Source organism: Rhincodon typus, chromosome 7 (genome assembly GCF_021869965.1).
Source record: "Rhincodon typus isolate 14 chromosome 7, sRhiTyp1.1, whole genome shotgun sequence".
Lineage (NCBI taxonomy): Eukaryota > Metazoa > Chordata > Chondrichthyes > Orectolobiformes > Rhincodontidae > Rhincodon > Rhincodon typus.
Window position 1 is genome coordinate 10,629,328 of NC_063338.1, and position 26,203 is coordinate 10,655,530.

Genomic DNA, 26,203 nt, shown 5'->3' on the forward strand with positions numbered 1-26,203 from the left:
AGCGCTGCACTGTCAGAGGGTCAGTACTGAGGGAGCGCTGCACTGTCGGTGGGTCAGTACTGAGGAAGTGCTGCACTATCAGTGGGTCAGTACTGAGGGACTGCTGCACTGTCAGAGGGTCAGTATTGAAGGAGCGCTGCACTGTCAGAGGGTCAGTACTGAGGGAGTGCTGCACTATCAGAGAGTCAGTATTGAAGGAGCGCTGCACTGTGAGGGGGTCAGTGCTGAGGGAGCGCTGCACTGTCAGAGGGTCAGTACTGAGGGAGTGCTGCACTGTCAGAGGGTCAGAGTTGAGGGAGTCATCAACCAATTTCCCTGACAATCTTCACCCTTCAACTAATATCAATACAAAAAATGGACCATGTGGTCATTACGCTCTTTCTGGGATCTTGCAGTGTCTGAAGGACCGGTCTGTTTCTTACAACATAGACCTGTGAATTTACACAAACCCATTTTAATAAATGTGGAGTTCTTCAGATGTCCTGAAGTCACTCTCTCTTTTTTACTGTGAAATACCGACTGAACAGATTTTCCTGATTTGCTCGCAAGTTGTGTTAATTGTCGGATAGGCCTGTATTTATTGCCTGTCCCTAACTGAAGGTAGTTTGAACCACTCAGGGTCCACGGGTAGGGGTGTGTTTATGGGGTGTGGGCAGTTGGAGATACACCTGTAATGCCAAAAAAAAATAAGTAGGGCATTTTCCGCAGTCACAGTGAAAAAAAATGGCAATATGGCTCAAGTCAGGATCATATGTGGCATGGAGAGGCACTTGTAGAATCCCTTCACTGTGGAAAGAGGCCATTTGGCCCATCCAGCCTGCACTGAATCTCATTCCACCCTATCCCCACGACCAATCCACCTCAGCTGTGGCAGGAAGCCCACGCAGATACGGGGAGGATATGCAAACTCCACACAGACAGTTGCCTGAGGAGTGGAATCAAATCCAGGTCCCTGGTGCTGTGAGGCAGCAGTGCTAACCACTGAGCCACCATGCCATCCCATGTAGGAGTCCCTGCAATCTATTCTCTGGCTTGCACACATCTAATGCCATTCAGGTCAACCCAGCGCCACCCAGAGTTCTGCACTGCTACGTCACCCTCTCCCCAAAGATCACACATGATCACCATCGCATGGAGATGAAGGGAAGACAAAAGACGATGTGTGAGACAGCTGGCCATTTGATTTGATGGTGCCGAGCTCCAGGGAATAATCTCCGAAAGCTGGTGCAAGGACAGGGAGCGTAAAGAAGAATGTGTTGGACCTAGTTCATACACAACGCCCCCGCCGCCCCCCACCCCTCCCCCCAACCCCGCCACGAGTGGAGGAACAAGTTAGCTTGCATCTCATACTCTTTGAATCTTGCAAACATTTTCTCGGCTTCGCTTCAACCTAACTGCACATCTCATTCCACCAAACACCTCACAGCAAGGGCTTGGTACTTACGTATACATTGGTCAAGAGACATGTGCGACGCTATGGCGATATCATCAACCGCCAGGTCCTCACTCACATCAATTCCTGCGATGCCTTCGATTATGACCTAGGCACAGAGGGAGAGACAGGAGAAGGCCACATCAGAGAGAGAGAGAGAGAGAGAGGAAAACGCCCAGTCTGCAAGCAAAAAGGAACCGCTGTTGCTCTGCAGCTGCAACGTAGGCAGCGAGTTACCTGATAATCAACGTTGTATCCTGGAAGGATGATCTTGCCCTCTTTCCACTTGTCCCCCTGATCTCCCCTCAGTGACCACAGCATCACATCGTTGGTCTTCTTCCTCAGCAGCACCCGTAAGGTACCAACATTGGCACCACGCATCCGGTACCAGAACACCATGCAACGGTGGCTGTTGATGGGTGGCACCATGGGACTAAGCAGCCTGGCACGCTGTCCTTCAGCGATCTTGGTGGCTTCAATGTGCAGGTAATTCTGTTTGCCTAAAAAAATGGACAGACATAAAGGGTTCCTGCGAATAGACGCTCTATCCGGGGTTGAGTCCGATCAATGTCACTTGGACCCAGTGCTCTCTCTCTCCCTCCTCTCTTAAGCCTCCAGAAACATCAAGCCAAGTTGAGTCAACCAATCAGATGAGAGAAAACACACCAGTGGGGTGAGCCATTTGTCCGAGGGGATGCCAACTCTGATTGGACATATTTCTGGAGCTTTTAGTCACATGCCTGTAACTGCCCCGCCCACTCAGGCACGACCCAGCTCACCCATCATCATGGCGCCGTACTTTGGAGACTGTATGACCGCCAAAGAGCCTCACTTGCACATTTTGTGTGATATAGTTTTATGCTCTTCGCATTCGTGTGTGTATTTTGCATACATATTAAACAAATCTTTATTTAGGTTCTTCCTCCTGTGCTCCCTGTGGTGTCAGGAGCTGCTCGGTATCATTACTGAAAAAGCTATCGGCCCCTGCAGGCAATGGCTGTCTGATTTGTAAAACTATGTGTACAGGTCCCTAACCTTTGCTTCATACCTTCCCCACCCGATGTCAGCTTGGAGTGTGGGATATGGTAGATATTCACACCTTGTGGTTTGAGCCCCAGCTGTCTCTAAAAGGGTAAGTATCACTATTATAAAGATAAAAAAAATTGCTCAAGGCGCAAGATAACTTCCAGTCATGTGGCGCCTTCTGCATTGTAAGATCATCATTGTAGACTTCCTACAGTGTGGGAAAAGGCCATTCGGCCCATTGGGTTCATGCCAGCTCTCTGAAGAGCATCCCACCATATCTCCGTAACCCTGCATTTCCCATGGCTAATCCACCTAGCCTGGACGCTATGGGCAATTTAGCACTGCCAATCCACCTCACCTGCACATCTTTGGACTGTGGGACGAAACCAGAGCACCCAGAGGAAACCTACACAGACACGGGGAGAATGTACAAACTCCACACAGATAGTCGCCCAAGGGTGGAATCAGACCCAAGTCCCTGGCAGTGTGAGGCAGCAGTGCTAACCACTGAGCGCACTGTGCCACCCAAGACATACCAAGACACTTTGTGGGAGTGTAATCGAAGGAAGTTTTGACACCGAGCAACATAAAGAGGGGTTAGGGCAGGTGACCCAGAAGCTTAGTCAAGGAGGTAAGTTTTTTTTAAGTCGGGCGTTAAAGGAGGCAGAGAGGATCGGGGAGGGAATTCCAGAATTTCAGGCCTGGACTGCTAATGCCACAGCTGCCAATCTGAGTCCACAGCCGTCAGAGCCCAGAATTGGAGGGGCACAATAGTTTTGATGAGTCAATGAGATGGCCTCAGATTCAACTTGTTAGCCTATGGCTGAGTCGGGTAAGTTTGGCCTCAGTCCCGCTGGACTTGGGAGCGATAATTCAGGCAGACTTCCAGTCCATTTTTAATCATCGCTCACTTCAACAACGTAAGGTCGGAGGGTAACAGAGGCCGGCAGAACCGGCGTCCACAAACGGAAAACTGAGCAAACTGGAGTCAGTGAGCTGTGCCTCCTACAGGGGGGAGACTGGAACTGCAGGGGGAGGTCGCCAGTGCCAGGGTTTAACATCACGCTGTGTTGGCTGACCTGTACTGTGGTCCTGGTTCAGCCCAACATCTTCGAACTTGGAGCTCCCAGAATGGACCGTCCACTTAAACGCAGCCGATGGGTCGTGCGTCCATCCACAGAGTTCGTTGTCACGCGAGTCCCCGAAACTGCAGTTGAAGCCTTCGATGCCGGACTGGATTTCTAGAAAGCCAGGAACAAATTTCCCGAGAGGAGACATGTTCAGTCGTTCATTCTACTTCCTTTCTGTCCCCCTCTTCTCCCCTCACATTGCTGTCAGATAAGCGAGACGTCGGTGGCAGACAATCTTATTGAAACCAAGATGCCATAAGGCTTCACCCCTCTGTCACACCAACACCCAAAGTGTACAACAAGGTAGTAGGGCCTTGGGTAGTGTTGTAGAACAGAGAGACCTAGGGGTTCAGGTACATAAATCTTTGAAGTTTGCGTCACATATACATTGGGTGGTTAAGAAGGCATTTAGTATGCTTGCCTTCATTGCTCAGACCTTTGAGTACAGGAGTGGGACATTATGTTGAAGTTGTACAGGACATTGGTGAGGCCTCTTCTGGAGTACTGTGTCCATTTTTGGTCACTCTGTTCTAGGAAGGATATTATTAGGCTGGAGAGGGTTCAGAAAAGATTTAGCACGATGTTGTCGGGAATGGAGGGTTTCAGTTATAAGGAGAGGCTGGATAGGCTGGCACTTTTTCAATGGAGTGTAGGAGGTTGAAAGGTGACCTTAATAGAGATTTATAAAATCATGAGGGCCTTAGATAAGGTGAGAAGCAAGGGTTTTTTCCCTGGTTGGGGGGAGGGGGGTGGGCGGCCTCTGGTTCAAAGCTAGAGGGGATATTTTTAAGGTGAGAGGAGAAAGATTTAAAAAGGCCATGAGGGGTGACTTTTTTTTTACCCAGAGAGTGGTTCATGTGTGGAATAAACTTCCAGAGGAAGTGGTGGATGCAGGTACAGTTACAATGTTTAAAAGGCATTTGGATAAGTGCATGAACAGGAAAGGTTTGGAGTGATATGAGCCAAATGCTGACAGGTGGGATTAGTTTAGGTTGGGTTCGAGGTCAGCATGGACTGGTTGGACCGAAGGGTCTGTTTTTGTGTTGTATGACTCGAGAAGGTGACGAGCATCAGTGTGTATTTAACGAGAAGGGAGATAAATACGAGAGACATGTTAAAGGTCATTATGATAAGGCGAGATGAGGAGACTCAGTGGAGCATAAACATTTGCACAAACCAATGGGACTGAATGGCATGTTTGTGTGACAGACGTTCTGCACACATCTATGTGACATTCACTTCCATACACAGAGCAATTTTCACAAAATCTGTGTGCCCGGTGCGCCAGAATTTCGGGGAGTCAGGAAGAATTTGTGAGCCTTTAAAAATGGCAGTGGGGGCATGTGTGGGAATCAGCATCTGGATTTCGAAGATCTGTCCTCATTTCTGACAGATCCAATTTTAATTTTTGTTGCAGGGGAATGGACTCACACAGAGGGGAAACTTGAACTGACCAGGGCTGTTGGAACTTAGTGCTGAGTTCAAATGTACTCATTCCAGTTATTCCTATAACACTGGGGTCATGAATTGAAGCACTTTGAAGGGTGGCTAATATCTGTATAAATGTCAGCGGTTGAACTCTATTAAATAGCTCAATCCTAAATATTTTTGAAAAAATAGGCTGAAATGAGAGTAAAAAAGGCATCTTATAGACTGATAGGGTTGACAGACCATCTGTGAGAGTTAGGAACCACATTGCTGTATAGCTGAGACAACAAGGTGCAGAGCTGGATGAACACAGCAGGCCAAGCATGAAGGGTCTAGGCCCAAAACGTCAGCCATTCTGCTCCTATGATGCTGCTTGGCCTGCTGTGTTCATCCAGCTCTGCACCTTGTTGTCTCAGATTCTCCAGCATCTGCAGTTCCTACTATCTCTGCTATCTAGCTGTTCAGTTTCAAAAGTGTTCTGGGTTGATAATTCCACACGGGCGATTATTATTATTGCCATTACAAATGCTTGGCTGAGTTTCAAATGCTATCACTATCGCACGGGACATTCTTGGTTCACAGTTTGATTGAAAATTTAACAAGGCATTAAAAAAGCAGCTGCTTTTGATGTCAGGTCCGAATAGAGATGAGTTTATTTTAGTAAGGAGATTTAAAAGCTTTGAATGGTTGACATAAATAGGAGGGTTTTTTTTTCACTAATAAGTCTGTAGTAGTGAGAACTGTGCTAGATTATGACAAGTACTTTTTTTCCAATCACACCATGGCCCCTGGGATCTGCCCATGTGGATGCAGGGTGAGTGGCTTTGGAGGTAACATTGGAGTTATGGGTGGCAGTGGTGGTGTGGGTGTGGCATGAATTGGAATGGAGAAAGGTGGGATGGGGGGGCATGAATTGGAATGGAAGTGGCAGGGGGAGATGGGTGAAATAGTAAAGGACTACACAGGCTTTCTAACCAGGCCACCTTGGTACACACCCGCACCCTGTGACCACCCAGGATTTCCTTCGGGGATCACAAAATTGGATCTAACAGGTCCCTTCCTGGCTGAGTCAATCTGTCATATAGGGAGACAGCTCACCTTGGAGGCATTGGTTTGGCCTCCAGTGTATATTTGAAGCATTCACAGGTCAGGTAGAAAAGCAGCCAACTGGAGATTTAAAGCTCCATCTACCGATCTAACAAAGTATCTTAGTCCCAGGCTCACACTCTCCACTTTTATGGACTTTCTTTGCAGTGGGAGTGCCTATGCAATAGCTGTGGCCACATCCTGCTCTCTCAGAACCAAATAGCCAGGATTACGAAAATAATTGCCTCACAATTAGCTGTGACAGCAAACTTGCAAGCAGTTGTCCACACACAAAACAACAGTCTATAATAACCAACCCTTCCTCACCGATTAACTTCTCATAGTTTGATGATTAATTCCTCAATAAAATGGGGAAGAATTAGACCTTGTCACATAGAATTGTGTGCTCAGCAAATGTCTTAAGATCAAACTTTTCAGTGGATAGACTCCCCTAATCAAGTACAAAATTTTGCAAAGATACTTAAGAAGGCAAATATAATCTCTTAGTGGTTAAAACTTTAAAAGAGATCAGTTTGAAAATGATTTTTTAAAAGTTTAAATGCATCCATTCAGTCAATGTATATTCTTTTCTTAATAGCTATAGAACGTGCAATGTCTGCCTATTTGCAAATACTTTTCTTGTAATTTTATGATTTGACTTAAATGTGCAGTCAATGATCAATAGTTATCTGAAATCTCAGGTACAGGTCTTAATTTAAAGAAAAAACAGGACCTGAGATTATGCACTGCATGCCAAGCCAATAAAATACTTTCTGTATGAGAGGGGAAAAAAGAGAGAGTGGGAAGAAGAAATCAATGATCAGTGGAAAAGAAGACTGTGAAAAGGGAGACGATAAAGGTACATAATGGACTGTGTGAACAAAGACAAGAGAGACTGTGGAAAATCTCACTGCTGTCACCAAGAAGTTGGGGACAGAATGGGCATGGAGGTAAGAGATGCTGGATTTGAGCAATCCTGAGCTGGGGGTGGTCTCATCTAGTCAGCAACAAGGTGAGGAAGTGGCGAGATGGAGTTGGCACAGAGGGAAATAAAATGCCTCGAAGGAGACGAGCCGACAGCTTTGCAATGGTGGAGGGCATCTCTAGCTCTGACAACCAATGTTCAAACCCAAGACTTGCTTGTGATGGAACATGTACAGGAAAACATGCAGTACCATGCACAAGAGGGGTGGTTAGCTCAGTTGGCTGGTTGGTCAGCTTGCAATGAAGAGGGAGGCCAACAGCCTGCGTCCCCTTCCTGCACTGGCTTACGTTACCACAAAGGACTCTCCTTCTCAACATCTGCCCTCACCTGACGCATGGTGACCCTCAGGTTAAACCATCACCTGTTGTCTCTCAGTAATGAGGGAGTGCAACTATTGTACCTTTACCACTGACAGCCTATTTTTGGATTTATTTTTAATTGATCAAGCATATCGAACTGCTCACTAAATGTACAATTCTTTTCTGTTCTTCATCAGTGAAGACGCAGTCTGCTGTTATAGAGTCATAGAGTAATAAAGTCACACAGCATGGAAACAGACCCTTCAGTCCAACCAGTCCATGTCAAATGTGTTCCCAAACCAAACTAGTCCCTGCCTGCATTTGGCCGATATCCCTCTAAATCTTTCCAATTCTTGTACTTTACAAATGTCTTTTAAATCTGCATCTACCACTTCGTCTGGCAGTTCATTCCACACACCAAACCACACTCTGTGTAAAAAAGTTGCCCCTCGTGTCTTTTTTATATCTTTCTCCTCTCACCTTACAAATATGCCCCCACGCTTTGAACTCCCCCACTTTAAGGAAATAACTTCTTGCTATTTGCCTTATCTATACCCCTCATGATTTTGTAAACCTCGATAAGGTCACCCCTCAACCTCCTACACTCCAGTGTAAAAAGTCCCAGCTTATCCAGCCTCTCCTTATAACTCAAACCCTCCATTCCCTGGCAACATCCTGGTAACTCTTTTTTGAAGGCTCTTGAATTAAATAATATCCTTCCTATAGCAGAGTGACCAGGACTGCACGTATCCTATTTTGGATTATTGTCCCAGTGTTTCTCTGGATCAGTGACCGATGTTTCTCTTGACTCCTGCTCATGTTTCTCTCAATTACAGCCCAGTGCTTCACTCAGTTCTGGCCAGTGTTTCTCTGTGTTATCTATCCAGTGTTTCTCCGCATTATTGTCCTGCTCAAACCTGACAAAAAAAAACTTGCTTCTGTAGATTGCAGCAAAGAAAGAAACAATTCAACACATCCCTCGACTTATTTCCTTTTTTTTATACTTGCTTCTTCCGAGAATGGTTGAAAATCATTAAATTTGTAATAAATGATGGAGAGCGGTTATATTGCTGCCGCAATGTTCGTGGAAGCACTGAACTTACCAATTATATGAGGGTTGGCCATGCAGGATGGGTCATCCTCACTGGCACACGGAGCCTCTGTGGCATTCTCTCCAACCCACTGTGTGGAGACAACGGTAGCAACAGATGTGGTGGTTGCTGGAAGAACAAAGCAGTTCAGGTGAGGTTGCAGACAAAGTTGGCACTTCAATATTATATCACGTTTCAGTCTGCAAAGCCTGGTGAGACATCATGTGCTAGAGAAGAGGGTTAGAAATTGCAGCTTCATCAAGGCTTGTCATGTCCTCGGGGCAGTTCACAACCAGTGAATTATTTTTTGCTGAAGATTGGATAAGCATGGGCACAAGGTGAAGTGAATGACCAGGAAGGCAGCTGCTCAGCCAGTCTGCAATTCCACACCGACTTGTGTTTCTGTGGCACCTTTGATGTAACAGGGTGCCTCAAGCCATTTCGCTAGAGTGTTATCCGACAAAGTTTGAGACCGAACGTAAGCTGTCAGGACAGGCAAAAAACCTGGTCAAAGTGGTAGGTCTTATGGACTTTCTTAACGGAGGACAGAGCTGTAGAAAACAGTGGTTTTGGGAAGGAAGTCTAGAACTTTGGGGCCTAGGCACTTTAAGATACACCAATGAATGTTGGGGCTACGGAAGTAGATGTGCAGGAGAGATCTCAGAGGGTGGTAGCACTGGTGGAGACTATGTAATTGGAGGAATATGTACTTCAATGCATCAGTGCCTGTCAGCTCAGTCCAGGATTTCTCATTTTGATTAACCTTTCTGCAAATGCATTTTACATAAACCTTGCTTGGATCTTAAAATTAATTACATTATAAACTACTCCCTGACAGATTGACAAATTATCTTCCCTTTGCAACTGGGCGAGATTAGTGCAAATCTGCTCCATACAAATTTGCCAGTTATGAAAATAGATCTTCATAATTGTAAATGTTATTAGGAGGCAATTATTCCATATACACACACACACACACACACACACACACACATACACACACACACACACACACACACAAAATCTGCGACCAATTTAAAACACAACGAGCCCTGCAAAAAAGAATATAGCTTTAAAAAATGATGTCTGGCCTGAATCTCTACTTCAAGACATGAAGGGAAGACAAAATAAAAAGATCAGTTAGCATTCTGGATAATGTTTACTGTTCTATTTTGGAACAACGTTATTATAAAAATGAATGAATTGCTTTCTTTCTTGCTCCAACTTGGCACACTTCCAAAACTTGACTGCAACAAATCATTTCTTGATCACAATAGCTTTTTAAAATTCCTCAAAGGCTTTGCTTTAAATCACCACTAAAAGCAATCTCCTGCCAGTTTCCCAGAATATCTGATCCAATTGATCTGGGTTCAGTAACACACATTACACCTCCTAATAAAGTAATGGGACAGAAAGCAGAAAGCACTAGCTGATTGAAACAGCACATAATCCAGGATGATGCTTCAATGCAGTACTGAGGGATTGCTGCAGTTTCAGGAGGTGAGCCAGCAAAGTGAGGCATATGCTAACCTTTTCAGGCAGGTGTGAAAGATTCCAAATCACAGTACCAAAACCAGGAGAGTTCGTCATTGATATCCTGGCCAATATTCATCCCTCAACCAACATCACTACCACAGATTATCTGACCCTATCTCATCTGTGGGATCTTACTGAGCACAAACTGGTTGCTCTACTGTCTCTGTTATGCATCAAAAAGTACTCAATTGTCTATGAAACGTTTTGGGTTGCTGCACAGTTTTGAAAGGGGTGAGTCTTATGATCCCAGCCTATGCTAACACCAGATCTTAGAATGAAACCTGACTTGTCAGATCTTAACTTCGTTTTGTTTTTCAGAACCATGGAGGTCAGTTGCTAACAGCATTCACACGAGTCTGCCTCTGTACTTTTAACGCAAAGTGTAAAGCCAATTATTAAGCCAGAAAAATAGAAATTACATTATACGAGATAAATGAAGGTTGCAAAGATTTCATTACAGATATCAGAAAAAGAGAGATCAACAGATATCAAATTCACACTACTTCTTTCATCTCAGCAAACATCCAAACTTCAGTGAAGAGTTACCAGTATCTCTGCACTAAGGCTCTTTGCTCAGATTCAGACTGGTATAGCTGCTACCAGTTTCATTTCAGAAAATTTCTGTGCAGTCACCAGATAAGTTCTCCCTTCAGCTAGTGTCTCTCCCAGGACGCCTAAATCAAACTGCAGACTAAAATCACAATGACATTAACTTTAAGAGGAACTACATGAATTCACTCAATCCAATATCTCTACAATCCTTCACTCTCTGGCATACACCACACACAAACTGACTGACCTTTTGGATTATTCTGCCTTTTTCTTATGTCATTATACCCCTGTCACTAAGCAGAAGCATGATTCACCTTAAGGGTTTGAAGACTCATCAAAATGTATCTGACCATTAGGAACCTCCAGACTTCCCACCACCAAACCACAGGGATACTCAAAAAACAAAACTAAACCTCCTCCTTAATTTACAAAAAATAAAATATGAAGTCAAATTGTAAATTGTACATTGTTCTGAGCAGTGAGAATATTGCCTTGAAGGAACATAAAGAATGGCTCTTTGTCCAACAGTCTGTGAAGCTGTTGACGCCAATTAAGTTCCCATATTTTAACCAAAACATAGCCCCGCAATATACTGCTAGAGCCCAGGTTCTGCTTCAAGCTGATTGACAGCATCCATTGTAAATAGTCAAGGTCCTGACTCATAGATTAATTAAAACAAAATGATTAAATGACATTGAGAGCTTTACTTTTCTCCAGTTTCCGGTTGGCTTGCAGAGCTCTGAGAAGCTGTGCTGAAATTTACAGCTTAAGCTGTCATGTTCTATTCTGCAGACCATCAGTTTGAATTTGGGGAGTCAAAGGCATTGCATCCCAACAGGACAATTGGCAACAGCTCCCAAACTGTAACAATGAGTGCAGGGCACAAATCACCCTCTTGTCTGTAACGTGGTTTGGGATGTCGGAGGTTCCGAAAGATCCTGCAAACGCTGGCCTTTTCTTTAAATCCCATGGACGCTCGTTTCTACCACCCCCCCCCCCCCCCCCCCCGCCATCAGCAAGAAGTAGAGACGAGGAGACAATGTGTCGTCGAGTGCGTTGGAAGATAGCATGTCATGTATCACATCACAGCCGCATTGTCAGTAACTGGCACCAACAGGGGACTTCAGAGCGAGGAAATATGTGGAATTACAAGTCAGGAGCAGCTCAACAGGCCCTTGTCAGGGTCTATACCCCACATGCGCACTGACCCCTCTCTCATTTGCAAATCCCCCTATTCCCATCTCCTTCACGTGGTCATCTAGCTTCAAATTCAACTCCCTGTGGAATGGTTTCCATATTAGTAGAAGCTCACAGAATCCTGACAGTGTGGAAACAGGCCCTTCGGCCCAACAAGTCCACACCGACCCATCCCCCTATTACCCTACCCACCTAATCTCCACATCCCTGAACACTACGGGCAATTTAGGGTGTTCTCCTGCGGCAGTAGATTGCATATTCGTCGAATCATACGCTACAGAAGCGAATCTTTAGTCTGTCAAGTCTGTGCTGCCAAAAATATATACCAGTCCCACTTTACCCAGACCAGGCCCGTTGCATTGAATGTTATGATGTTTCAAGCGTGCGTCCGAGTACTTTTCAAAGGTTGCGAGATTTTCCGTCTCATTCTCCAACCAGCCACGCTATATTGTGAGCCTCTTTCTGGTCTCCTCCATAAACAGAAAGATCTTCTCCAACTCTAACCAATCCAACCCTTTCAAAATTTTGAAGAGCTCTGTCTAGTCATCAACAGCCTTGCATCGGAGAAGAGAGCTCCAGCCTTTTCCGCCCTTCGGGATAATTGCACTCTCTGTTCCGGTAGCATTCTTGGCAATCTGTTATTATATTTTTATCAGTGCATCTTTGTAGAGAAGAGAGGAAAGTCTCAGTTTAGGTCGAATCATGATTATAGAGAGAACAAAAAGCCAGCGAGATATTTTTCCACCGCATAGTTTGTCATCCGTGTCTTAATCAGCATGAATAGGAGGAGGCTGGAGAGCTATACTTTGCTCATTATCAAAGGAATCGTGACTATGGTGTGGGGGTGGATTGGGGGTAAGGTAGCAGGGACGGGAGAGGAGGCCGGCAGATATGAGCGAACGAGAGAGCGAAAGTAAAGAAAAATAGGGAGAGATTATTCCAGGATCTGGCGAGCTATCATTGCGAGTCTCCCCCGTCAGCTCAGATGGCATTGGGCAGTGTAATCATCAGCATATGTCTGGGCCTTTCACGCTGAACGCTAATTGAACGAGACCACAAGGCCGCCCTGCATTGAGTGTGGTGCCTTGTGACGTCCCGGTAAACAAATGAATGAGATCCCTCCCCAGTGCGGTGTCCTTGTGGGGAATCTTGCCGTGTCATGATATTCCTTCATTTAGCAGGCTGTAGCGGCAGGGGACAGCAGTGAGAGAGGTCGGTTCGCGAACTATCCAACTTTGCCCCTCCAACGTTGATTGTGAACAGACCCTCTTGCTTGACAACTCCCTGCATCGGCATCTAAAGAGGCTGAGCATTTGAGATGTGGTTTCAGTAAGCCCTTGCCCACGCCTCCCAAACATCTGGCGAACAGCTCCCAGGCATAACCTGCCTTTATTTCGAGAAGAGGAAAATCACAATTACCAATTCAGAAGGGAGCAGCCGAACTGCAAACACAAATTGCAGAGTCCGGGACACGCTCTCGCTCTGCGAGTCCATCTCCGCCGTACGACTGTCAAGAGATTAATTTCACACAATCCTTTTGAGATGTCTCTACATTTATCAAAAAGCTAAGCTCCGCATCTGGGTTATTTGTTCAGGATCATTTAACAACTTGAAGTATTTTTCCGCAACATTTCTTGGCGTGAGTGTGGCCGAACTATTGCATGTGTGCGTGTGCATGTATGTGGGGTCACACATGGAGGCACCAGTGAATCAACCAGCAACTAAGGCCTTTCCATCTCCACCTCCCCCGCCAGACATTTGCTTAAGCTGTAGCTCTTTGATCAAGCATGGGTTGGGCATTCAGAGACCACCTTGCGTGGCTTGGCATCGAGCTTGTTTTGGAAACACTCCTGCGAAACGCCTCGTGGTGTTTCGCTACACTGAAGGTGCTACACAAATGCAAAGTTGGCACCGAAGCCAGATATCTTTTCTAAAACAAAAGCCAGAAGATGCTGGAAGTACTCAGCAGCAGCTCTACTTCGGGAAGTTGTCTGGCCTGATAAGTTCTGAGCATTTTCTGTGTGCAGTGTTGTCATTCTGGATAGACTGAGAGTGGAGTGAGCAAATGGGTCACCGAATGCGGTAGCGCGTAAGTGCGGATCTCAGGCCGAGTGCGATCGTGCGGAGATTGTGTGTTAGTTTGAGCACTGGAATGAATGGGTATGACTTGATTCAGAATACTGTAGTGAGCATATGAGATTGTGGGCCTGAAGTTTGTGTATTGTGAAAATATTGACGTGAGTGGGTGAGACTGAATGTAAACAAGTCTATGAATGAGTCAGAATACATGAATGTCAGTGAAAGTTTGTGAATGCATGACTGATATCAATCAAGACCTCACAAAGATGAAATCTATCAAAGCTGCGAAACGGAATCTGGGGCTAAAGATCAGGTCACTGATCTTGGCTGTGCTACTCCACTAGAAAATCACAACGATTCATTGCCTTGGTGTAGACAGATGAGGCATAGACGTTGTACACAGACAGACAGACACACATACACACACACACAGACACGTACAGACACACATACATACACACGTACAGACACACATGCGCGTGCACACAGGCATATACATACAGACACACACACACAAACACACGCGCACACACAAACTGACACACACACATAGACACACACACACAGACATACCACACACATCCACATATAGACACACACACACAGACATCAACACACACACACAGAAACATACACACAGACACTCCTCTCACACATACACACACACACACACAAATGACAGGTTTGGAAATACACCTACCCATTAAATCACAGCCCTGCAGTTCAAAGCGCATCCCAATTCCAGCGGGGGTCCATCTCTCTGGATACACTCGGACAAAGCGTGCAGGAACAGGATCAAATCGGCGAATCTCAGGAGTGTCGTAGTTGTTGTTCCCTTCAAACATCTGAGGATGATGCAGAGAGGCAGATTGAATAAAACTGACCAAAGAACCACCATAGGTATCTGTCTCAGCAACTACAAATGGATTTCTCCACTGAAGTAATTTAAATCCTTTAACTGGAACTAAAGAAAGACTTGCATTTCTTTAATAACTTCCTCCGCCAGAGCAGTGTAGTCTCTGTTGTAAAGTAGGAAGCAATGCAGCCAATTTGCACAATGCAAGCTCCCACAGGAACAGTAAAACAGAGGTCGACATAATCTGTTTTAGTAATAAATTCCAGTCTTTTATTTTATTTGCTCAGGAGATGTGGGCTTCACCGGCCTGTCCAGCATTTATTACTCACCCCGAGGAGATAACCACATTGTGTGGGTCTGGAGTCACATGTAGGTCAGACCAGATTTCCTTTTCAACAGGACATTAGTGAATCCAATAGACTTTTACAACAATTGACAACGGTTGTCATCAGATTGGCCTTTTTCAAAAGGAAAAACAAATTCAAATTTCACCTGCTGCCAGAGTGGGATTTGAACCGATGTCTCCAGAGAATTTAGTGTGTGTGTGGGGTGTTGGCTACGGATTATTAGCTCAGTGATATTACCTCTGGGGAGCTGATACCCGCTCAAAATGAAGGCATGGCGTTTTTAAGATGCACCCAAGAGGGTGAGTGGGGGCTGAGGTCTCACAGAAGAGACGGTCCCAGCCAAAACGCACACCTTAGCGCAGCACGGGAACGCCAGTCTGGAACAAATCGTGGGGGCGGGATAAAAACCGGAAGAACTGCCGGATGCTGGAGGTCAGAACCAAAAGCGGAAAATTGCTGGAAAGGCTCAGTGGGCCTGGCAGTATCTGTGGAGAGAAATCACGAGTTAATGTTTCGGGTCCGGTGACCCTTCCTCAAAACTGATGATGGCTGGGAAAAGCTTGGTTATTTTTGTTTTGCACAGGAGGTAGATTTGGGGGAGGGTGGGTAAGGAGTAAAATGATAGGTGGAGATGGAGTCCAAAGAAGAAGGACAGTTGAACAGAAAAGGAGCGGATAATGGTCGGCCAAGGAGAATGAACGGGTGGAGCGGGCTTTTCTCTCTGGTGTTCCAGCTAACACCTATCCCCTCAACTATCATCAGTAAAATAAAAAATGGAATATGTCTGGTCATTATCGCGGGTCTGTTTGTGCGATCTTGCTGTGCGCACGCTGGCTGCTATCCTTCACACCTTACAACAGCGGTTGAGAACACGAGAGAGGCTGTAGACACACAAGATGCTCTATCTTCTCTTGTTTTCGTTTTGGCATGTGGTGGAAATGCAAATGTTACAAACTGCTCTGAATATTTCATTTGTCACGTCGCCCTGAGCTAGAAGTTGTAAATTAAGTCAACTGAAAACAAATGCAATGAATTGTTAATTGCTGAAGAAAAAAGCTCCACTGGCAATATGTTTTTGTTTCTCCCCGTCTCTGATAATGAGAAAATATGTTTCCTAATACATAAAGAGTACTTGGATTTTTTTCTCCCTCTCCTTTTCTCCTCTGTTGTTCCCTTCTTGTCTCGGAGTCTTGCTCCTCACAGTCACACAAGGGGGAACATGAAATAGTGCAAAAGAAGGCCATTTGGCCCACCCAGCCACTGCTAGCTCTCTGAAAGACTCAAAAGTTCCATTCCTGCCCCATTGCCTTGCAATGATCAATACTGGGGATCCGCTTCCACTGCTCATCCAGGCACAGCACTCCAGGAACGGCTGCGCACAATCTGCACAGACCCGACTGTTCCTGACTGCTTGTCGGTCACCAACAGCGGTTTACGTTCTCAATCGGCATCAGTTCTACTGCAGTCAATATCAGTGAGGGAAGAAAACCCCAAACTGCCAGGGACAATTTATCGCAGTCTGTGATGGGATCTCTATACGAACATAAGAACTAGGAGCAGGAGTAGGCCGTCTGGCCCTTCGAGCCTGCTCCGCAACGCTGCCTCCTTAAGATAGACAGGTACACACTGAGCCTGGAAGACGTGGCAAGTTTCCACTTTTATTTTGTGTATTACCATTCCGGTAAACTTTCTCTATGCCCTCTCTTAAGGCCTCAACATCCTTCAGGATCCAGAGAGCCCACTTTAGTGCTTAACGGTACAGGCATGAACACTCAACAATACAGTTCGAGATGCCAGGGACAGCTGTCACTGACCCTTTTCCCCGCACACAGGTTACAAAACCTGGCATATCGTTTCTATTACCAGAAAGGAGGCAGATTGCGCAGGTGAAGATTCCAAGCCACTTTCCCACTTAGCGTTCAGATTGCGCGAAATTCATTCAATTAATTTAACCTAGCAGGGCTGAACAGTCTGGACGAAATAAAGTGCCCACTGTCGAATCTTTGCATTGACTTTGTACGTGAGTGGGGTTGTTGACGACGGTACTTAGATGTGACAACTCGCAGTAGTCCAAGCGTCCACTAAATCTCAACATTTAGAAGACCCGCACATCAGGCAAGGCTGTTGGAATACAGGTGGTGTCCTCAAAACTAGCTCTCCTCTCCTCTCACCTTCCCTAACTTCCCTCATCCCAGCGTGTTCCTGCTTTCAGGAGAGTACAGGTGATTGCAATCGTCTTTTTTTGAAAACAAAGTGTTGACAAACCCAGTATCCACCAATGAGTTGAGAGAGAGGGTGGGGTTTTTATGACAGGACTTTGGAGAGTCTACGGTGCAGCAAAAGGAGTCTACTTTAGAGAGAAAAACCCACTGCGGATGCTGGAAATCAGAAACAAGAACAGAAATTGCTGGAAAAATCTCAGCGGGTCTGGCAGCCATCTGTGGAGAGAGAGCAGAGTTAGCGTTTCAAGTCCAGTGACCCTTGCTCAGAACTACTTAAAGAGCCTCTCTGAACAACATTTTCTGATGAAGGGTCTAGCCCCAAACGTCAGACTTCCTGCTCCTATGATGCTGCTTGGCCTGCTGTGTTCATCCAGCTCTGCACCTTGTTGTCTCAGATTTTCCAGCATCTGCAGTTCCTACTACCTCTGATATAATGTGGAGGTGCCAGCATTGGACTGGGGTGGATAAGGTCAGAAGTCACAGGACACCAGGTTATAGTCCAACAAGTTTATTTGAAAACACAAGCTTTCGGAGCAGGGCCCCTTCATCAGGTAGGGACCGCGCTCCAAAAGCTTCTGATTTCAAATAAACCTGTTGGACTATAACCTGGTGTCGTGTGACTTCTGACTTTCCCTGAATGACAGCAAAGAGAACTTATAACTGAAGCCACAGGCAAAGTGTCCTGTTAATAGCAGGATTATTGAACGCGGTAATGGGGGGAAGGATAGTTGCATAACGAGTCTACGTGTCAAATAAGTTTCATTCAGGAGTTCCAGCTCCGTTTGATGGGGGAATGATCTAGCCACCTCTATTCTGACTGCGACTTGTGGGTACCTTTAGTACGCACGTAGTCGACCTTATCACGCACAAACACTTTGCAAAAAGAAATCGAGGGCCCCACCTTATGCCGTGATCCTCCAGATTCCTTCACAAACGTCCAGTTGGCTCCGTTCATGCTGTACGCCAATTTAAACTTCCGTACAAAAGCCTTGTTCTCCCCTCCTGTGCCACCATCCACGACCGATGCTCCACGTGCCCCCTGGATGATGATGGCACTGACGGCCTTTGGAGTGGGCAGGGCCACCTGAAGCCACTCCGTGCCGGGCGGAGGGTGAGGCTGCCGTGGGTACCAGCCCGATCGGCTGGCGACGAGCCGGGCACTGCCCGGTGACCAGTGATAGTCCCCGGTGGAGGAGGCCGTGATCTGGGAGTCGGGGATGAGTCCGGACAGCATTCCCAGCATATCGGAGCACGGTGCATCTGTTAAAAGAGACAGAGTCAGTGTGTGGCAATGGACAGTCTGCGGCAGAACTCGACAGATGATGTGCTCTGCGTTGGCTAAACAGGCCACTTCAACCAATCTACAACTCTTATTCGCTTCTAATATTCCTTACCTACATATCAACCCTATAACACTGCAAGATCTGTATGCTCTGGCCTCTTGAACAATTGCTTTCATTCTGACTTTACTGGCCCATGCCTTCAATCCACTTGGTCTTGAGTTCTGTGACTACCTACCAGTAGCAAAGTGGTTATGTTACTGGACTGGTAGGTGATTCCTCAGGTAGGACTTCAAATCAGTAACAGAGGTCATGAAACCAATGGATTGTCACTAATGTCCTTCAGAGAAGGAAAACTGTTGTCCTTTCTTGACCTGGTGTTACCGCAATTCCAGATTCAGAGAAAACAGGGGTGACTTCCCTCTGAAGTAGGAACAGAGGACGTCAGAGCAGTAATTAGGCAATTTGGCCCTTCTGCTTCATCATTCATTAAGATCGTGGTTTATCTCGTTGTGGTTTCCTGTCTGCTCCCCATTGCCCTTGACTCCCGTGTTGATCAAAAGTCGAACTGAGCTTTGAATAAGTTTAAAGACACAGCCTGCGTCACCTTCCAGAGAGGACAGCTCCACACTCTAAGACACTTTGAGACACTGTTGTAATTGGAAGAGGGCTTTTGTTCTTAAACAATGTCCTCTTACCGTAGTCTTCCCTTCAACAGTAAAAATCTTCTACGTATCCAGTCTATCCAATGTTTCAATGCAAGCGCTTCTCATTTTTCAAAACTCCAATGGTTATAGGCCTAACCATTCACCATAAGATAAGCCCTCACCCCAGCAGTGACTCGAGTGAACCTTCTCATAACTGCTTTTAAAGTTATTACATCTTTTAGGAAATAAGGAGGCCTCAACTGTATACAGGACTCTGGATGTGATCTCACCAATGCCCTGCACCATGGCAGGTAAACCTCCTTACTTTTATAGTCCGTTCCCACTGGAATAAACAACAACGCTCCATTTTCCTTGCACTTGCTGTACCTGCGTCCGAACTTTATGTGATTCATCAAGGACATCCAGGTCCCGCTGTAGCCTAACGAAACCTCTCAGTTGTACGAAAAGAATCTGCTATGATGGGCTGCAGCGATTCAAGGTAATGTTTCACCCCAACCTTTCTCAAGGGCACTCAGGGTTGGGCAATAAATGATGGCCAAGCCAACCATTGATAAACATGGCTACATGAAGAGAATGTACCCTCCAGTATTTTTCTGGCTCTCTGCACCTCTTCATCCTCCTTAGAGCTTCTTGAGACATACAAAATTCTCAGAGGGCTCAGTAGGCTCAATACAGGAAGGATATTTGCCCAGACTGGAGTGGACCTAGAATCTGGGACACAGTTTCAGGCAAAGGGCCAGGTCATTTGGGACTGAGATGAGGAGGAATTCTTCACTCAGAAGTTCGTCGAATTCTCTACCCTAGAGGATTGTGGACACTAAGTCATTGAGACAGAGATTGATAAGGAGTTCTAGATAATAAGGACAATGAGAGATATGGGAAAATGCCATTGAGATAGAACACCAATCATGAATGGAGAAGAAGCCCTAATGGCCTAGTCCTGCTGCTATTACACATGCTGCCAAACTTATGATTACCTATCCTAATATCTCTTTCTGTAGCTCAGTGACAAATCTTGCTTAATTACGCTTGGATTAAGAACCTTGTACTTTCTTCCTTTCCCATGTTAAAAATAATGCAAGTTCCTTCTTTCTCAGTCAGAGTCCCTGCCATGAACGTATCTCAAGTGTGGACACCAAGTGAGAGCCAGGCTTGGGTTTGTCTGCGAGGCCTTTCACAGATTGAGATCTTCCTCGTCTCAGCCTGGCAGTGGACCAGCTGAGGTACAATGCCAGAATCTCCGGAAGTGGGTCGACATATTTGGAAGAGGGCGGTGAAATAGGAGAGGGCTAGTGTAAAACCATGGCTTCTTCACTATCTCGACTGATGCACAAACATGCCCTTGCACATTCACCTTTCATTCGGCGATGAGCTAACAAAAACCATGAAGGCCATTCACGAGTTGTTAGGAATGTAAAAGTGAGGGGGTGGGGGTGTGTAGAGATGATTGGAGGTTCGGACAGGAGATGGAGACCTACTTGTAATCTGGCAGCCGTAGAGCTCGAAACGCATTGAAATTCCATTTTTCCAATTCTGAGGCCGGATGCGAACAAAGCGAGCCACGACGGGCGGGGTCAGTGTGTTCAGGACCACCTCGTTACCATCCGTGTTGGCTGGAAACAACTAGAGAAGGAAAGAGGGCGTCAGTACAAGTTACATGGACCCCGACTCCTCTGGACCTGCGTCTCAACTCCTCTCCCATTGCAAAGTGCGCTGCTGCTACTCAAAGAGAGAGAATCAATGTATGAAGACAAAGGTAACCAATGGAAAGTGATCAGGACCTGATCTTTCACATTCTATTCAGGAGCACTCCATACCCAATTGGTAACAGGTAAATTAAAGAAAACATTGACATAAGCGAGTTTATGGAATGATTTCATATTCTCCAGCTGTTGACACTTGGACAACTTTCCTTTGCTCTATAACATTTTTATCCCACTTCTTTTCTTCTCTCTCTTTGAATCGCTTATTTCACTTTCTGTACCTGATTGAAACTTGATTTATATTTCTTGCTTTATGCTTCCTGGTTTAAACTCTACATGTTTTCAGTGAGGATTCTCCAACCTGAACAGATGAGGATAAAGAGCTTGGCTCGTGCCCTTGCTGTTCATACAGATTACCTGCAATGGGCGCTGTGCTGGAGCAGACACCCAATAGCAGCAAGGGTCCACCCTAATTCCTGCCAACTGTTCTGCAGGATGCCTGCTGACCCAGTTATCAGCCAACCTTGGGTTGGCATGGTGGCTCAGTGGTTAGCACTGCTGCCTCACAGCATCAGGGACCTGGGTTTGATTCCACCCTCAGGCGACTGTCTATGTGGAGTTTGCACATTCTCCCCATGTCTGTGTGGGTTTCCTCTGGGTGCTCTGGTTTCCTCCCACAGTCCAAAGATATGCAGGGTGGACTGGCCTGCAGTGCCCAGGGATATGGGTTAATGCAGGGTTAGAGGGATAGTGTGGGTCTCCACCTTGATGGAATTCTCTGATTCACACTGACTGTAAAATCTGGGCTGTTATATTTTAATCTATTTCTCTGTGTGCGTGTCTCTAAGGTCTCATCTGTGTGTACCGTATTGTCTGTGTCTGTGTGCATGCCTCTATATTCTGCTTCTCTGATGCTGCCAGGCCTGCTGTGTTCCTCCAGCTCTACAGTGTGTTATCTCAGACTCGAGCATCGGCAGTTCTTACTATCTCCTCTATATATGTGTGTCTGTTTGTCTATCTGTCCACTGTTGCCAGTGCATATATATATGAGGAGACAACAGGCTAAGCTTCGGGAAAAGTCATGAAGGCCCGATTCCCAACCCTCCAAGAGGGACCTCTCTTGTCACGTTGGGCAAGGAACAGTTCAACTTCTGAAAAGTTTGGACGAAGGCGGTTCGATACCAATCAGGGCTAGTTCACCAGGGAGGGGGAGGAGAAAGGTGAGAGGTCAAGCCGGGCCAGAGTGGCAATTTTACCCGCCCCCCAGCTTCCCCTGCCCCATGTGAAAACTAGGGCTTTGGGGTGGCACTTGTTTGGGGCTGGGAGAGTGGTTAACTTGTGAGCAGCAATCTGAAAATCCAGTGCTAATTATTAAACTCCATTGGACACATCACCAACTCCCCTCCTGAATGTCAAAGCAGCAGTATTTGGTGAGATGGTTAGCTCAAGTCTCATTTCGGCTGCTGCGGCTGACGACGGTAAGGGAGAAGCGAGGAAATTGCAGCCTGTGGTACAAGTGTTAAAGTAAAAATAAAACCCATTCTGCTTTGAAGGAGAAGTTAATTTAGACTGAATCTGTGCAGACAAGGCGAATATAAATGGGCTAATTATGCATTTGAGTGCTGCTGGAACTGATGAATTTTACTTACAACTCTTAACCTTTCCAACACAGTACCTCTGGGATGAAAAGAATTCGAGGAAATCTGGTGGAACATTAGTCTTTTTCAAGCTGGAACAGGCTACAGTTACCCAGGCAGCGTGGTTTCAGTGTGAGGAGATTTACTGGCTTCTTTTCTGTTTAAACTGTAACCAGAAGTTGACATTCTGGAATTTTCCATTGAGTGTGTGTGTGTGTGTGTGTGTGTGTGTGTGTGTGTGTGTGTGTGTTTGCTCTCTGTGCCCCACAGCCTTGTTCAGTTCCTTGTCTTTTGCCTGTTTTTTACCCACTCCCCCCAATTCAACCCCCCCCCCCCACCCCCCCCCCCCCCACTCCAAAAGCTTCCGGAGAACCCCATCGTAGGCTCATTCAGAAAGTAAGGAGGCATGGGATCCAGGGAAATCTGGCTGTCTGGACACAGAATTGGCTGTCCAATAGAAGAGAGAGGGTGGTAGTAGATGGAAAGTATTCAGCCTGGAGCTCGGTGACCTGTGGTGTTCCGCAGGGATCTGTTCTGGGGCCTCTGCTCTTTGTGATCTTTATAAATGACTTGGATGAGGAAGTGGAAGGGGGGGTTAGTGAGTTTGCCGATGACACGAAGGTTGGTGGAGTTGTGGATAGTGTGGAGGGCCATTGTAGGTTGCAACGTGACATTGACAGGATGCAGAGCTGGGCAAAGAGGTAGCAGATGGAATTCAACCCAGAAAAGTGTGAAGTGATTCATTTTGGAAGGTCAGATTTGAATGCAGAATACACGGTTAATGGCAGGATTCTCGGCAGTGTGGAGGAACAGAGGGATTTGGGGTCCACGTCCATAGATCCCTCAATGTTGCCACCCAAGTTGATAGGGTTGTAAAGAAAGCATATGGTCTGTTGGCTTTCATTGGCAGGGAAATTGAGTTTAAGAGCCATGAGGTTATGCTGCAGCTCTACAAAACCCGGATTAGACCACATTTGGAATATTGTGTTCAGTTCTGGTCGCCTCATTATAGGAAGGATGAGGAAGCTTTAGAGAGAGTGCAAAGGAAATTTACCAGGATGCTACCGGGATTGGAGGGCAGGTCTTATGAGGAAAGATTGAGGGAGCTAGGGCTTTTTTCATTGGAGCAAAGAAGGATGAGAGGTGACTTGATAGAGGTGTACAAGATGATGAGAGGCATAGATAGAGTGGATAGCCAAAGACTTTTTCCCAGGGTGGAAATGACTATTACGAGGGGGCATAATTTTAAGGTGATTGGAGGAAGGTATGGGGAATTGTCAGAGGTAGGTTCCTTACACAGAGAGTGGTGGGTGCGTGGAATGAGCTGCCAGCAGTGGTAGTGGATTCAGATATATTGGGGACATTTAAGCGACTCTTGGATAGGCACATGGATGATAGTAAAATGTAGGGTATGCAGGGTAGTTTGACCTTAGAGTAGGATAATAGGTCGGCACAACATCGTGGGCCGTAGGGGCCTGTACTGTGCTGTACTGTTCTATGTTCTAACTCTTCTACCTTCGATTGTTTCTGTGCTGGGTGTTTGGTTTCTGGTGCCATTCGAGTCTAAACTCCATTAGTATCTCAGAAGAACGTGGTAGTCAATTAAGAATTTAAATAGATTGGGGTGTGATGGGATGGGGTATGGAGTCACCACAGGGAAGTCTACCTAAAGAGAGAAGGTGGATGTCCAGCAGCGGTTCCAATCAACACTGAGACGTGTATTACAATGGAAGTCCCACTTGTCAGGGCTTGGCAAGTTGATCACTCCATCTGGAGTCCAATTTGAAAGGGACAATCTTAGCAACTGAAATCCTATTCAAAGGGCTTGATCTCATTATCCAGACCTCAATTCATTGAACACTATGGTATGATCCTATTGTGAGCCATGGAAGGGTGAAGAGCAGGGCTGAATATTTCAAGTTTGGACAATGTACTTATATTCTGTTTGCACTTCTGAATTTAAAATCTGCAGGGTGAGCATTTGCAAATGATGATTCAACGATGTCAATCCTGCTAAATCACATAATATTTCAATGCCTCTCTCCTGCTTGTCTATCCCAGGCCTGTTTTATACAGCATATATGCTATTAAATTGGCTCCATTGCATGGAAGGATTACATTTTCCACAGGGACCTATTTTTCAAGAGCACCTGCTACAGCCAAGAGGTGTCAGCGAAAACTGTGTCCTGAAGGAAACCTTCCGGCCTCATGCACAGAAGGTCCCTTGCTGCCCCAGTTTACTTTCATAAAACATCACAAGTCACGCGCCAGAAAGCTGACTTGGCACCTGGCCTGATTCTTTCTTTGTCGTCAGGTTCAAAGTCATGTTTCAGTTCATTGTGTACAGATCTTATTCCTAAAAAGACGTCTTTGTTTTTCACAAAGTGAAAGATCACAACCTCCCCACCCACAGACCACCAACCGGAACTCACAGACGTCTCAATCCAATTTAATTTTCGCTCAATTTCCTTAGCAACCTCTGGATCTCTCTCTTCCAATTGTGTCCCACCTAATTCAGTTCAAATTGGTTTGTGCCCACTGATCATAAAGAATTGATTTCTTTCAAGGCTTCCCAGAAGGAACGAAACAAAAGACATATGCTGGTCCAATTTGTCCTGTATCCTTCAAAATGGAGGACAAGTATGTTTGTTTCCAAATATTACTTAATTTTTATGACTGATTTTTCCCTCTGGGCTGAGAAATGTTAGCGACTTGGAGAAGACGCTGGGCCCCAAACCAAACATTCCGACGTGAACAAAAGGAAACATTAATATTTACAGGACACTTTGGACATGCTCTCTCAAGTGCTTCTTGAGGGGATTGCAGTAAAAAGTAAGTAAACACGGCAGGCATTTTGTAAGGCTAACACTTGGCAACTCTTCCAGGATTGTCATGGAGTTGCCAGGAATTAAAGATGAATGGCCTGGTTGCTGTCATGAGGAAAAATCCAGGAGATAAATCATAGGGTCTATGAAATACATTTTTCATTACCTTCAAGTCTTACAAAGCAAAATGTTAATGATTGAGGGAATAGGGGCCTACTGTACTGTATTTGGATGTCAGTACTATCAAGCATCGCAGTGCCTGTCCATTTTTTTTGTGGCTGCCTCCTGTTCCGATGTTCCTAACCATGTTTCCAGTTAGTTATGGTAAGGGGTGAACTGGAGCATATAATCCAATCGGAGCAGCATTGGGTGGGTGCAGGGGTAAGGGAGAGAGAGAGACAGACAGAGGGAGGCACTTTGAGGTGGGAGGTCAAGTGAAAAGTCCTCCAGAAGTACACCCATCTGGAGTTGGCAACCCACTGTTGTCACACCGGGTTCACAGAGTCTTGAGAGACCAGCTGCATTCACGGGAAGGGGTATGGAACCATCTGTCAGGACACGTCAGGCCCAGACGACACCACCACCAACTAGACTCTTGGGAACATTCTGTCGAACCAGCAGCATCTGTACTATCTCTGTCAGAGATAGTAGGAACTGCAGATGCTGGAGAATCCGAGACAACAAGGTGCAGGGCTGGATGAACACAGCAGGCCAAGCAGCATCATAGGAGCAGAAAGGCTGACGTTTCGGGCCTAGACCCTTCATCAGAAAAGGATCATTCCCTGCCATTCCCTCCTTTTCTGATGAAGGGTCTAGGCCCGAAA

General features: G+C 45.9%; 1 protein-coding gene across 5 annotated transcripts in view; it reads right to left on the bottom strand.

Moving 5' to 3' along the window:
- Positions 1-26,203, bottom strand: part of LOC109911439 (neuropilin-2-like) — a 100,927-nt gene that overhangs the window by 23,971 nt on the left and 50,753 nt on the right. For all 5 annotated transcript variants that reach the window (XM_048598634.1, XM_048598633.1, XM_048598635.1 and 2 more), the window contains 7 exons: positions 20,693-20,837; positions 18,168-18,526; positions 14,542-14,686; positions 8,490-8,606; positions 3,538-3,699; positions 1,670-1,932; positions 1,445-1,541 (listed from right to left, as the gene is read on the bottom strand). In XM_048598634.1, coding sequence (XP_048454591.1) covers positions 1,445-1,541; positions 1,670-1,932; positions 3,538-3,699; positions 8,490-8,606; positions 14,542-14,686; positions 18,168-18,526; positions 20,693-20,837 — 1,288 coding nt within the window. The remainder of the gene's footprint in view (positions 1-1,444; positions 1,542-1,669; positions 1,933-3,537; positions 3,700-8,489; positions 8,607-14,541; positions 14,687-18,167; positions 18,527-20,692; positions 20,838-26,203) is intronic.